This window comes from Ahaetulla prasina, chromosome 16 (assembly GCF_028640845.1).
Source record: "Ahaetulla prasina isolate Xishuangbanna chromosome 16, ASM2864084v1, whole genome shotgun sequence".
Lineage (NCBI taxonomy): Eukaryota > Metazoa > Chordata > Lepidosauria > Squamata > Colubridae > Ahaetulla > Ahaetulla prasina.
In genome coordinates, this window is record NC_080554.1 from 9652501 (window position 1) to 9664828 (window position 12328).

Below are 12328 nucleotides of genomic sequence, written 5' to 3' on the forward strand. Positions count from 1 at the left end.
TTCCCCTGGAGTGGGGAGAGAATGGGGATTTTGCAATATCCTTCCCCTGGAGTGGAATGCGGAATGGGTATTTTGCAGTATCCTTCCTCTGGAGTCAGAAGGGAATGGGGATTCTGTAATATCCTTCCCCTGGAGTGGGGAGGGAATGGGGATTTTGCAATATCCTTCCTCTGGAGTCGGGAGGGAATAGGGATTTTGCGATATCCTTCCCTTGGCATGGGGTGGGAATGGAGATTTTGTAGGATCCTTCACCCTGCCAGCCCCACCAAGCCACGCCCACAGAACTGGTAGTAAAAAAAAAATTGGATTTCATCACCGGAGCCATCCCACATTGCAAAACTACATTTACCAACATTCCCCTGGCCAGTAAAAGAGAACGAACGAAGAGGGTTAACAGGCTGGAGGTTTGAAGGAGTTCTCCTTACTTGTCGCAGGACGAAGAGATGGAGTCCTCGGGATGGCACTTGCAAGGAAGGCAACGCTGGGGAGGTTGACCGAGATAGTAGCCATCTTCGCATCGGTCGCACGAGGGCCCCGTGTAACCTGGGTGGCACTGACAGTGACCGGTGGCGTTGCACTCACCCGCACTCGTGCTTCCGACGGAACTGCAGTTACAGAAGACATCTGCGAGACGAGCAAAAGAAAGAGGAACCTGAAATTAATGACGGGCTGATTGGAGAATCATATTTCCTCTTCTTCTTCTTCTTCTTCTTTTTCTGCAGTTGAGCCATTGCAGACAACACACCTGGCCTCAGGTCCCAATCTGGAGAGCATAGGACAAAAAGCCAATGCAATCCTACGTTGCATTAACAGAGGGATTCAATCAAGATCAAGGGAGGTACTAATACCACGCTATAAAGCCTTAGTAAGACCACACCTAAAGTACTCCATCCAGTTTTGGTCCCCACACTATGAAAAAGAGGTTGAGACTCGAGAAAGAGCGCAGAGAAGAGCAACCAAGAGGATTAGGGGACTAGAGACTAAAACGTACAATGAACAGTTTCAGGAACTGGGCCTGGCTAGTCTAGCGAAGAGAAGGACCAGGGGAGACACAATAGCAGTCTTCCAATATTTGAGGGGCTGCCACAGAGAGGAGGGGGTCAAGCTATTTTCCAAAGCACCCGAAGGCCAGACAAGGAATAATGGATGGAAACTGAACAAGGAGAGATTCAACCTGGAAATAAGGAGAAATTTCCTGACAGTGAGAACAATCAACCCATGGAGCAGAAGTTGTGGGAGCTTCATCCCTGGAGGCTTTTAAGAAGAGACTGGACCGCCATCGGTCAGAAATGGTGTGGGGTCTTCTGCTTGGGTGGGAGGTTGGACTAGATCAGGAGTCTCCAACCTTGGCAACTTTAAGACTTGTGGACTTCAACTCCCAGAGTTTCTCAGTCAGCTACTCTGGCTGAGGCATTCTGGGAGTTGAAGTCCACAAGTCTTAAAGTTGCCAAGGTTGCAGACCCTTGGACTAGATAACCTCCAAGGTCCCTTCCAGCTCTGTTACTCTGTTAAAAGCCGATTCAATCGACTCTCCAAACTGGAGGTCTGAATCAAATTAATGAGACGACTTAAAGCATCAAGATCCGATGGGTATGACCATCAACCCTATTTGTATTCTTGCAATGTACTACGAGGTGGAGCCAGCTGAGCTTGGTGGCCAAGCAGGTCTTTGAACTCCAACCCAACCCAAAAACCACAACTAGACCACGCCTGTTGAGGTGTAGCACCTCTGCCTAAAGTTAAAGTCATCTTCGCCCCAAAGGTGCTTTTTCAAGAGGCAACTGGACTTTCTGGTTTTTCATTGAAGATGTTTTGCTCCTCATCCAAGAAGTTTCTTCAGCTCTGACTGGATGATGGTGGGGGAAGGAAAGGATTTATATTCCTTGCAGGCAGCTGGTTATTTGCGTCCTTTTAGAGACTCATGGAGGCCACTTGGAGATTTATCTATGTCGCCAGGGTCACCTGAGTGGTACAAATAGGTATGGAGCCTTCTTGGAACTGTTGAAAGGACTGTGTTGTAAAATAGAGGTGGCCTCAATGACTTGCTAGAAAGATGCAAATGACCAGCTGTCTGCAAGGAGGATAAATCCTCCCATTCCCCACCACCATCCAGTCTTCGGCCGAAGAGGTTGTTAAAAAAAAAAGCTTTTAAAAGGCTCCTCTGGTGATCCCAGCTGAGTTGCCTGATCTCCAGACCCTTTTAAAAGCATTGTATAGAGGTTGTATAAACCTCTTTGATCCTCTGGCAATCAGGCAACTGAGCTGGGATCGTCAGAACCCTTTAAAAGCTTTTTTTTTCCTCTGGCGATCCCAGCTGAGTGGCCTGATCATCACAGGCTTTTAAAAGCATTTTTTGACCAAAGAGGTTGTAGGAAAAAAATGCTTTTAAAAGGTTCTGGCGATCAGGCAACTCAGCTGGGATCATCAGAACCCTTTAAAAGATTTTTTTTTTCCCTCTGGCGATCCCAGCTGAGTTGCCTGATCATCGCAGGCTTTTAAAAGCATTTTTTTTACAACCTCTTGAGCCGAAGAGGTTGTAGAAAAAATGCTTTTAAAAGCAAAAGAAAAAAGAAAAGAAAGTTGGCCACGCCCACCCAGTCACATTACCCCCTCCCCCTCCCCAAGCCACGCCCACAGAACCAGTAGTAACAAATTTTACAGTTCACCCCTGGTGTGCGGGGCGAACCGGTGGTAAGAATATTGGAAACCCATCACTGGAAACATCTGAAGGAGTTTAAAAGATGTGCAGGCAGCTTTTCCGCTTCTATCTTGCAAGAGTATTATCTGAATCGGGCGGACACATGTCAGATGTGTGGTTCCCACCAATCGCCGGGAATGGTTTGATCCAGCATTATTCAATAGTGCCAGCAAAACTCGGCTTTGGAGGCCTGGCCCATGGCAGAAGAAGAAAGATTGGTTGATCCGTTGATCCCCTCCAACGCCTGCTCAAAAAGAACCACGCCATCAGCTCAAAGCCCCATTGTTCCTCCAAAAGCTGTGCCCGATCAGCAAAAACCAGATAGAAAACAATGTCCAAGAATGACACCCAGGATGTCCGTCAAGTTAGAAAAACTCTTAACGGTTGAGAAGCGAATGTGTTTTTTTTCCTATCCTGAAAGCAAGTGTCACGAAGAGAGTCCCTTGTTGTAGCTAGCGCATTGGAGACAGACAGATTAACGGAGTTGGAAGGGACCTTGTAGATCATCTAGTCCAACCCGCTCCACCCAAGCAGGAGACCCTACACCATTCCTGACAGAGGGCAGTCCAGTCTCTTCTTGAAAGCCTCCAGTGATGAAGCTCCCGCAACTTCTGAAGGCAACTTCTGTTCCATCGGTTGATTGCTCTCATGATCAGAAAATTTCTCCTTGTTTCTAGGTTGAATCTCTCCTTGATCAGTTTCCATCCATTATTCCTTGTCTGGCCTTCTGGAGCTTTGCCAAATAGCTTGACCCCCTTCCTCCTCTCTGCGGCAGCCCCTCAAATATTGGAAGATGCTATCGTGTCTCCCTTGGTCCTTCTCTTCCCTAGACTAGCCAGGCCCAGTTCCTGCAACCGTTCATTGTATGTTTTAGCCTCCAGTCCCCTCATCATCTTGGTTGCTCTTCTCTGCACTCTTTCTAGATCCTTCTAGCTCTATAACTCGGGTGTACGATGTGGGTAAAGGTTTTGTTCTCTTGAGTTTGTGGGTTGGTTTCCAAAATGCTTAGTGCCCCCCCCCTCCTTATGTAAGTAAGATGTTCTTACTTAGAAGGACACCCTTACTTGTAACGTAATGTATCACCTGTCTAATGAGACTAGATAGCATTCTTTGCTGCGTGCCCTCCCTATGAGGAAGTGATGAGTAAGTTAACAAGATGGTACCAGTGAGGGAACTCCCTTCATTCTCAAAGAGACTCATCAAGGCCTTCTCCTGAAGTCTTAAATGACCTACTCTTCAGTTTTGAGCAGAGGTGGCCGGAACATGAATTAACATGTGGTTTGCCCAGCAACAAAAATGTGAATGTGCGCGTGGATTGCACGCATGCGCGTGGCTTAAAAAACATGGCTAAATACGGCAGCATAGCACTAGGGCGGGCCAGGGCGGGCCAGGGTGGGCCAGGGTGGGCCAGGGTGGGCCAGGGTGGGCCCACCCCAACTGCAGGTCGTAACTACTGGTTCGCCTGAACCAGTCCGAACTGTTAGCAGCCCACCAATGGCTTTAGGATTTACATTAGGGGTGAAATGCTCCCGGTTCGGACCGGATCACCCAATCCGGTAGTGATGGTGACGGGTGGCTCGGAGAACCTGTAGCAAAAATTCCTGCCCGCCCCCCCAATGCCCATGCCCAGCTGAACCGTGAGATCATCAGAGGTTTTTAGTTTTTTTTTTACTTTTAAAAGCATTTTTCCTTCGGCCGAAAAAATGCTTTTAAAAGTTAAAAAAAAAGCCTCCGACGATCGCGCGGCTCAGCTGGGATCGTCAGAGGCTTTTAAAAGCATTTTTTTCTACAACTTCTTTAGCTGAAGAGCTTCATCCCTGGAGGCTTTCAAGAAGAGACTGGACTGCCATCTGTCAGAAATGGTGAAGGGTCTCCTGTTTTGAAAAGGGGGTTGGACTAGATGACCTACAAGGTCCCTTTCAACTCTGTTATTCTATATTTAATGCAATAGATTGCCTTCAGAGGTTGTGGGAGCTTCATCCCTGGAAGCTTTCAAGAAGAGACTGGACTGCCATCTGTCAGGAATGGTGTAGGGTCTCCTGCTTGTGCAGGGGGTTGGACTAGATGACCTACAAGGTCCCTTCCAACTCTGTTAATCTGTAAATCTGAATCCACCTTGAAGGTCCACCTAAAAACCAACTTGTTAGGATCGCTGCTTCCAGTGTCCTTTCAGTTGAAATCTTCCTACAACTCAACCACCAGGCTTCCCCATAACCTTTTTTCCGCCCCCAACTAGCCAACTAATCCTCCAGTGTCTCTTTTAAATCTGTTTTGTTCATCACTTTTAAATCCCTAAGCAAACCTTAGGACAGGAAAAGCTAGTAATGCAAGCCTGGCTCACCGCACGATGCCAAAAAAAATATTCTTTGATGCCCTCTGCACATCGCAGAGCTCGCTGATTCACACAAACCTTTGGAAAAGCCACAGATGGGGAGTTGATGGGCATCAACATTTTAATTATTCCAGGGGTGAAATGCTCCCGGTTCGAACTGGATCATGAGATCCAGTAGCGACGGGGGCGGGTAGTTCGGAGAACCGGTAGCAAAAATTCCTGCCCACCCCCCACAACCCATGCCTCATTGTTCCTCTTCTCTGTCCCTGAACTTCTTGGTGGTGATATAGCTGCAAACGGCCTTAAATGACTGGCGTGGCGCTTCAAAGGGCCGCACTACAGCTGATCAGCGCTGTAGGCGTCTAGTAAATTGGTGCCTCTATTTTTAAAGAAGGTAGATTGGTGCCTCCCAAAAAAAGGCAATTGGTAGACCGGTGCCTCCATTGTTAAAGAAGGTAGACCGGTGCCTCCCAAAAAAAGGCAATTGGTAGACCGATGCCTCTATTGTTAAAGAAGGTAGACCGGTGCCTCCCAAAAAAAGGCAATTGGTAGACCAGTGCCTCTATTGTTAAAGAAGGTAGACCAATGCCTCCCAAAAAAAGGCAATTGGTAGACCAGTGCCTCTATTGTTAAAGAAGGTAGACCAGTGCCTCCCAAAAAAAGGCAATTGGTAGACCGATGCCTCTATTTTTAAAGGACTTCGACAACTTCCTGACATCTGGACCTTCCGCCGCGAGCTGAAGACATATTTATTCTTCCGCGCAGGACTGGCATAAAATTATTACTATTGCTAATTTTAATGGGTTTTTTTATGATTGTAATGTATTTTAATTATTTTAATTACAGGCCAAATTGAATAAGCTTTTTAACATTGGTTTTAACTGTATTGTATTTATTTATTGTTGTTTTTACCTGGCTGTAAACCGCCCTGAGTCCTTCGGGAGAAGGGCGGTATAGAAATTAAATTATTATTATTATTATTATTATTATTATTATTATTATTATTATTATTATTATTATTATTATTATTATTATTATTATTATTAAAGAAGGTAGACCGGATTTTTGAATGATTATGATGTATTATTTTTGATTGCTTTTGGAGGAAGTTAGGAATTGATGATTGTAGGGGTATAATTAAGTTGGGACGAAAACTTTTTAGCATATGTTTGTTTTACTTTTAACTATACCTTGTGCTCGTTCCGGGAAGTCGGGGAGGGGTTGCGAAGGGAGGGGAGGGGGGGAAAGGGGGAAAAAATTTTTGTAAAACTTTTTGAATAAAAAAAAAAGAAAAAAAAGAAGGTAGACCGGTGCCTCCCAAAAAAAAAAAGGCGATTGGTAGACCGGGGCCTCTACTGTTAAAGAAGGTAGACCAGTGCACCCCCAAGTTTTGTATACTTTATTATTTTTATTATTGATTATTATTGGCCATGCCCATTCAGTCACCTGACCACCAAGCCACGCCCACCAATTAAGCCATGCCCACAGAACCGGTAGGGAAAATTTTTAGATTTCACCGGATTGAAAGCCTATCTCTTCCCCCCACCCCGACCCCCAGATGTTGGCTCAGAGCCTTCAGCATACCCCATTTATCAAATTTAAGATCATTCTTTCCTTGCTTCTGTTTTTTTTCTTTTTCTTTTTCATCCTTCTCCTGCTGAGTTGTAAGTAGCCGTGACAGGTTCGAATGTCTTCCTACAACTGTGGCTTCCCTTTTTTTTTCTAAGGAGCACTTTTTTTTTTTTTTTACTATTATGGTTTGGGGGTTTTTTGGTTTGTTTTTTTTTGGTCCCCTGCTCTTGGCACGGAAAAGACAAGCCGTTGAACGAAGCCCACAAATCAGACCGACACCAAAGGGAATTTACAAACGTCAGACTGTGTTGGGCTGTCACGCAATCAAGGCTGAAGAAGGCAAGGAGACAGGAGGTGGGGGCGAGGGGGGAAAAGGCCCAGAAAACATACTTCAGATCAGACCAAACGCGGGACACAGAGAAGGGGGAGACACATGCCCAGGTTGGTCTTGCGGTTGGTTCATTTGACGGGGATCGAGCTTTGAGTGGCAGAAAACGAAAAGCAACCGACAGCCGAGCACCGGAGGTGACCAACTCAGCCTTCAAGAAAGATGGCGGTCTCATAAAAAAATAACATAAACCGACAGCCAGGACAGAATAAGAGAGTTGGAAGGGACCTTGGAGGTCTTCTAGCCCACCTCCCTGCTTATATAGAATAACACAGTTGGAAGGGACCTTTTTTTTTTTAATTTGCATTTATATCCCGCCCTTCTCCGAAGACTCAGGGAGGCTTACATTGTGTTAAGCAATAGTCTTCATCCATTTGTATATTATATACAAAGTCAACTTTTATTGCCCCCAACAATCTGGGTCCTCATTTTACCTACCTTATAAAGGATGGAAGGCTGAGTCAACCTTGGGCCTGGTGGGGCTTGAACCTGCAGTAATTGCAAGCAGCTGCTGTTAATAACAGACTGTCTTAGCAGTCTGAGCCACTCAAGGACCTTTGGAGGTCTTCTAGTCCACCTCCCTGCTTATATAGAATATATATCTTCCAATATCTCAGGGGCTGCCCCAAAGAAGAGGGAGTCAAGCTATTCCCCAAAGCACCTGAAGGCAGGACAAGAACCAATGGATGGAAACTCATCAAGGAGAGAAGCAACTTAGAACTAAGGAGAAATTTCCTGACAGTGAGAACAATTAGCCAGTGGAACAACTTGCCTCCAGAAGTTGTGAATGTTCCAACACTGGAAATTTTTAAGAAGAGGTTGGATAACCGTTTGTCTGAAGTGGTGTAGAGTTTCCCTGCCTAAGCAGGAGGTTGGACTAGAAGACCTCCAAGGTCCCTTCCAACTGTCTAGTCTAGTCTAGTCTATTCTGTTCTATTCTATTCTATTCCATTCCACTTTCTATTCTATTAACTTCCCTTTGGAAAAGCATTAAAGTGACGAGGAGGAAAAAATGGGATGCTCTTAAACTTTACGGGTTCTAGGCAACCTCCTGCCCTTGGTTTTCTTTCCAAAACTCTTTAAGATTATAAGGGTGTGCATTTGGTTTTATCTTTTTTATCAAGTCCGCTCAGTTTAATCTTTCAACAAAGGGCTCCAGGGAAGACAGACCGCTGTGTTGTCATAACTTGGAGATCAAAAGTTCCCCCAAATGAATCAAAGCCAGCAGACTTCTTGGCTTGTTCCACTTACTTTTCCCCTTTTGTTCTAGTATCTCCTGTTTTTCCCCTCAGGGCCATATTTTTCCCCCCTATTTTTAGAGACTGGTTCTACCCAGTAGTTCTGATCCAAGCCGTATTGGGGGTTCCCCGCCAAAGGATTGAATTTCTTCACCTTCAGATAACTGAGATATTAAATTTTGACATCTGGGAGGTAGGACCCTCCTCATCTCTGCCTTCCCTCCCCCTCCATTCTTTTTATGAGAGGCCATTAATCCAGCAATCATGGGAAAAATAACTCACACTGCATATCATGCAAGGTTATATATCTACCATATCTCTCTATCTATCTATCATTTATCTCTCTCTCTATCTATCTCTATCTATCTATCTCTCCCTCTCCCTCTCCCTCTCTCTCTCTCTCTCTCTCCATCCATATCTATCTATCTATCTATCTATCTATCTATCTATCTATCTATCTATCATCTGTCTGTCTATCTATCTATCCATCCACCCACCCACCTATTCTCCATGCATCCATCCTATCATCCACCCACCCACCTATCATTCATCTATCTATCTATCTATCTATCTATCTATCTATCTATCTATCTATCTATCTATCTATCTATCTATTTATCTATCTATCTATCATTTATCTCTCTATATATCTATCTCTATCTATCTATCTCTCCCTCTCCCTCTCTCTCTCTATCCATCCATATCTATCATCTATCTATCTATCTATCTATCTATCTATCTATCTATCTATCTATCTATCTATCTATCATCATCTGTCTGTCTATCCATCCATCCACCCACCTATTCTCCATACATACATCCTTCTATCATCCATCCATCCACCCACCTATCATCTATCTATCTATCTATCTATCATCTATTTATCTATCTATCATCTATCTATCTATCTATCTATCTATCTATCTATCTATCTATCTATCATTTATCTCTCTATATATCTAGCTATCTCTAGCTAGCTATCTCTCCCTCCCTCTGTCTCTCTCTCTCTATATATATCCATCCATCCATCTCTCTCTCTCTCTCTCTCTAGCTATCTATCTCTCCCTCTCCCTCTCTCTGTCTGTCTATCTCTATTTATCTATCCATCCATATCTATCTATCCATCCATCCATCCATCCATCCATCCATCCATCCATCCATCCATCCATCCATCCATCTATCTATCTATCTATCTATCTATCTATCTATCTATCTATCTATCTATCTATCTATCTATCTAAGTTATGAGGTGCTCCATCACTGGAGATTTTTAAGAAGAGACTGGACAGCCAATTGTCTGAAATGGTATAGGGTTGAAAAGAGGGTTGGACTAGAAGACCTCCAAGGTCCCTTCCAGCTCTATTCTGATTGATTGATCCTTTGACTTCCTTTGGAAATTGTTTCAGCGTCCCCAGGCGGCTTTTTTGAAAGACTGGAACTCACTCTCAGGGGAACGAAGTGGTGTCACCATTTGGAAAGTTTTGGGTTGGACTAGAAGACCTCCAAGGTCCCTTCCAACTGGATTCTGATGGATGGTTTGTGGGGAGGAAACAAGATAACCAAAGCGCCCAAGGCAGGAGCTTCCAAAATAGAAGCAAAGTGCCTAGAGTCAGAGAAAGAATCTTAAATCATTAACTATTGATTATGAAAGCTGCTAATTTTAGCCTCGCCTGCCTTAAAAAAAACACACACACAAAAAAACCCAGGCCTGTGAATGAGAAGTGAAGGCCGTTCACTGAAATGGCCTCGTGAATCCAGAAATGTCTGTTTCAATTATGTGAGAGAGGCATAGTCGCGTGTAAAAGCTGTAGCAAGATCTTGTTCTAGCAAAAATCGCATCACCAAACCACCAGTCCGCCCTCCTTGTTTATTTACTCAGTTTTGTAATATCTATGGCAGGGGTCTCCAACCTTGGTCCCTTTAAGACTTGTGGACTTCAACTCCCAGAGTTCCTCAGCCAGCTTTGCTGGCTGAGGGACTCTGGGAGTTGAAGTCCACAAGTCTTAAAGGGACCAAGGTTGGGGACCTCTGATCTATGGAGAAAAAAATCAATATCTGACTACCGCACTTTTTTGGAAAGGACTCGACAGGCGGATAAAAATGTCCAATTTACTCTGAACGTCTGTCAGATGCAGAGGTGGGCTTCATATACTGTTACCGCCAGTTTGCCCAGCCCCAGAAATGTGCACATGTGCCAGTCGGCATGTGTGCGGCATCACAAAACACGGCAATTCGCTCGCGTGCCCCATCTGCACACGCGTGCGACATCAAACAACACGGCACTCCGCGCGCCATCCACAAATGCGTACAGCGTCAAAAACACAGCAATATAGGATGGGTTTGCACCCGGGCGGGTGGGCAGGCCGAACACCCATCTGCAGGTCGCTACTACTGAATGCAACCTGTGGTCGGACGTCTGTCTGACTGTGCAAACAAACCACAATAAAAAATAAGAATCTGAAAATCGAATTCGTGAAGCCGCGGTGGGGCCAGCAATTATCAGCACACTGGGGATCGTTTACTCCCCAAAAATCTTGGACGGCACTTAGAAAAAACCAGGACATTGACAAAATCCCTGTCGGTCAATTGCAAGAGGCTACATTCCCAATCCTAGGAAAGACGTGGTTGCTTTAAAGAGCTGCATTCGTGCTTCGGGACACACCAGAGCAATGGTTTGAAATCAGATCTGCACTTTCTTGTTGTTTACAGACATAGTTCAGGCCTACCCGCTGGCTGGAGTAATGGGAGTTGTAGTCCAAGTCATCTGAAAGTCATAGGTTGGGGTTGATTGGTATATATGAACGCTGATGAAAGAACAGACAAGGAGAACCATCACAGACAAGAAAAGTTATGGTGTTTTTTCTTGGATTCTCTTGGATTCTCCATCCAAGATTGATGGGGACATCCAAGGTTGGGGCTGGGACTTTATTGTGCCATTTAGCCTTGGTCCAAGGTCCACTTGGTCAGGTGGGGTTTGTGTTCTTCTTTAGTTGGCCGATATATATATATATATGTAGGTCTTTGGTTGTTCGGGTTTTCTCCCGTGTAAAATTGGAAATGTCTTGGCAACGTTTTGACGAAGTCTCATTCGTCATCTTCAGGCTTCAGCTTCGTGCTTCTGGGAGCAATGTGTGATCGCAGCTGTTTCTTCCTTTTAACTGCTAGTGGGGGTTTGAACTGATTGGGTGGGAGCTTGGCTGTGCTCTGATTGGATGGAGGTTTTTGTGCTCTGATTGGCTGGGGTGTGTCCTGTTTGGGTGGGGGCTTGGTTGTGCTCAATTTAGTCTGTGTTGCAGGGGGATTTGAGCTGGTGAGCTGCATAGCTGTTGTTTGGCTTTCTGGTGGTGCTACATCTTCATAGTGGGTGTCAGTCTGCTGCATGTATGGATTGGAGGGGTTTGAAATGGCTAATGTTGCAACTGCGGTCTGGCTTCTGGTCCTTGGTCGTGCTTCATGATCAGTGTGGGTTTGGGTCTGCTTTCTGGGTGGATGTGCGGTGGTGACATCCTGTGTGGACCTCGTGAGTGTGGGTCTGGTGTCATTCCTCGTGTTAGGGACTCGTTTGTCAATAAGGGCGGGTTTCCAAATGGCTGGTAGGCGGGAGGTATCATCTCATTTGTTCATGCTGTGTGGGCGTTTTTCTATCTCAATGGCTTCTCTGATTATTCTGTTGTTAAAGTGTTCAGTTTTGGCGATAGTTCTGGTCTTTTTAAAGTCAATATCATGTCCTGTGACTTTAAAGTGTTGGACCAGGGAAGAAGTTGGTTCCTCTTTTTTGACTGATTTCTTGTGTTCTTCAATGCGTGCACTTATCAGAGCACAGCCAAGCTCCCACCCAATCAGTTCAAACCCCCACTAGCAGTTAAAAGGAAGAAACAGCTGCGATCACACATTGCTCCCAGAAGCACGAAGCTGAAGCCTGAAGATGACGAATGAGACTTCGTCGAAATGTTGCCAAGACATTTCCAATTTTACACGGGAGAAAACCCGAACAACCGTCATCTTCAGGCTGGAGTTTTTGGCTTCGTGCTTATGCGAGCAAAGTGTAGTTATAACTGCCCTTTCTCTATAAATACTAGTGTATAGATAGATAGATAGAT

General features: G+C 45.0%; 1 protein-coding gene across 1 annotated transcript in view; it reads right to left on the minus strand.

Annotated features, from left to right (window-relative positions):
* MEGF9 (multiple EGF like domains 9) overlaps window positions 1-12328 on the minus strand; it is a 58409-nt gene that overhangs the window by 20091 nt on the left and 25990 nt on the right. Inside the window, exon 2 of the mRNA XM_058159130.1 lies at window positions 426-624. Within this exon, the coding sequence (XP_058015113.1) occupies window positions 426-624 (199 nt within the window). The remainder of the gene's footprint in view (window positions 1-425; window positions 625-12328) is intronic.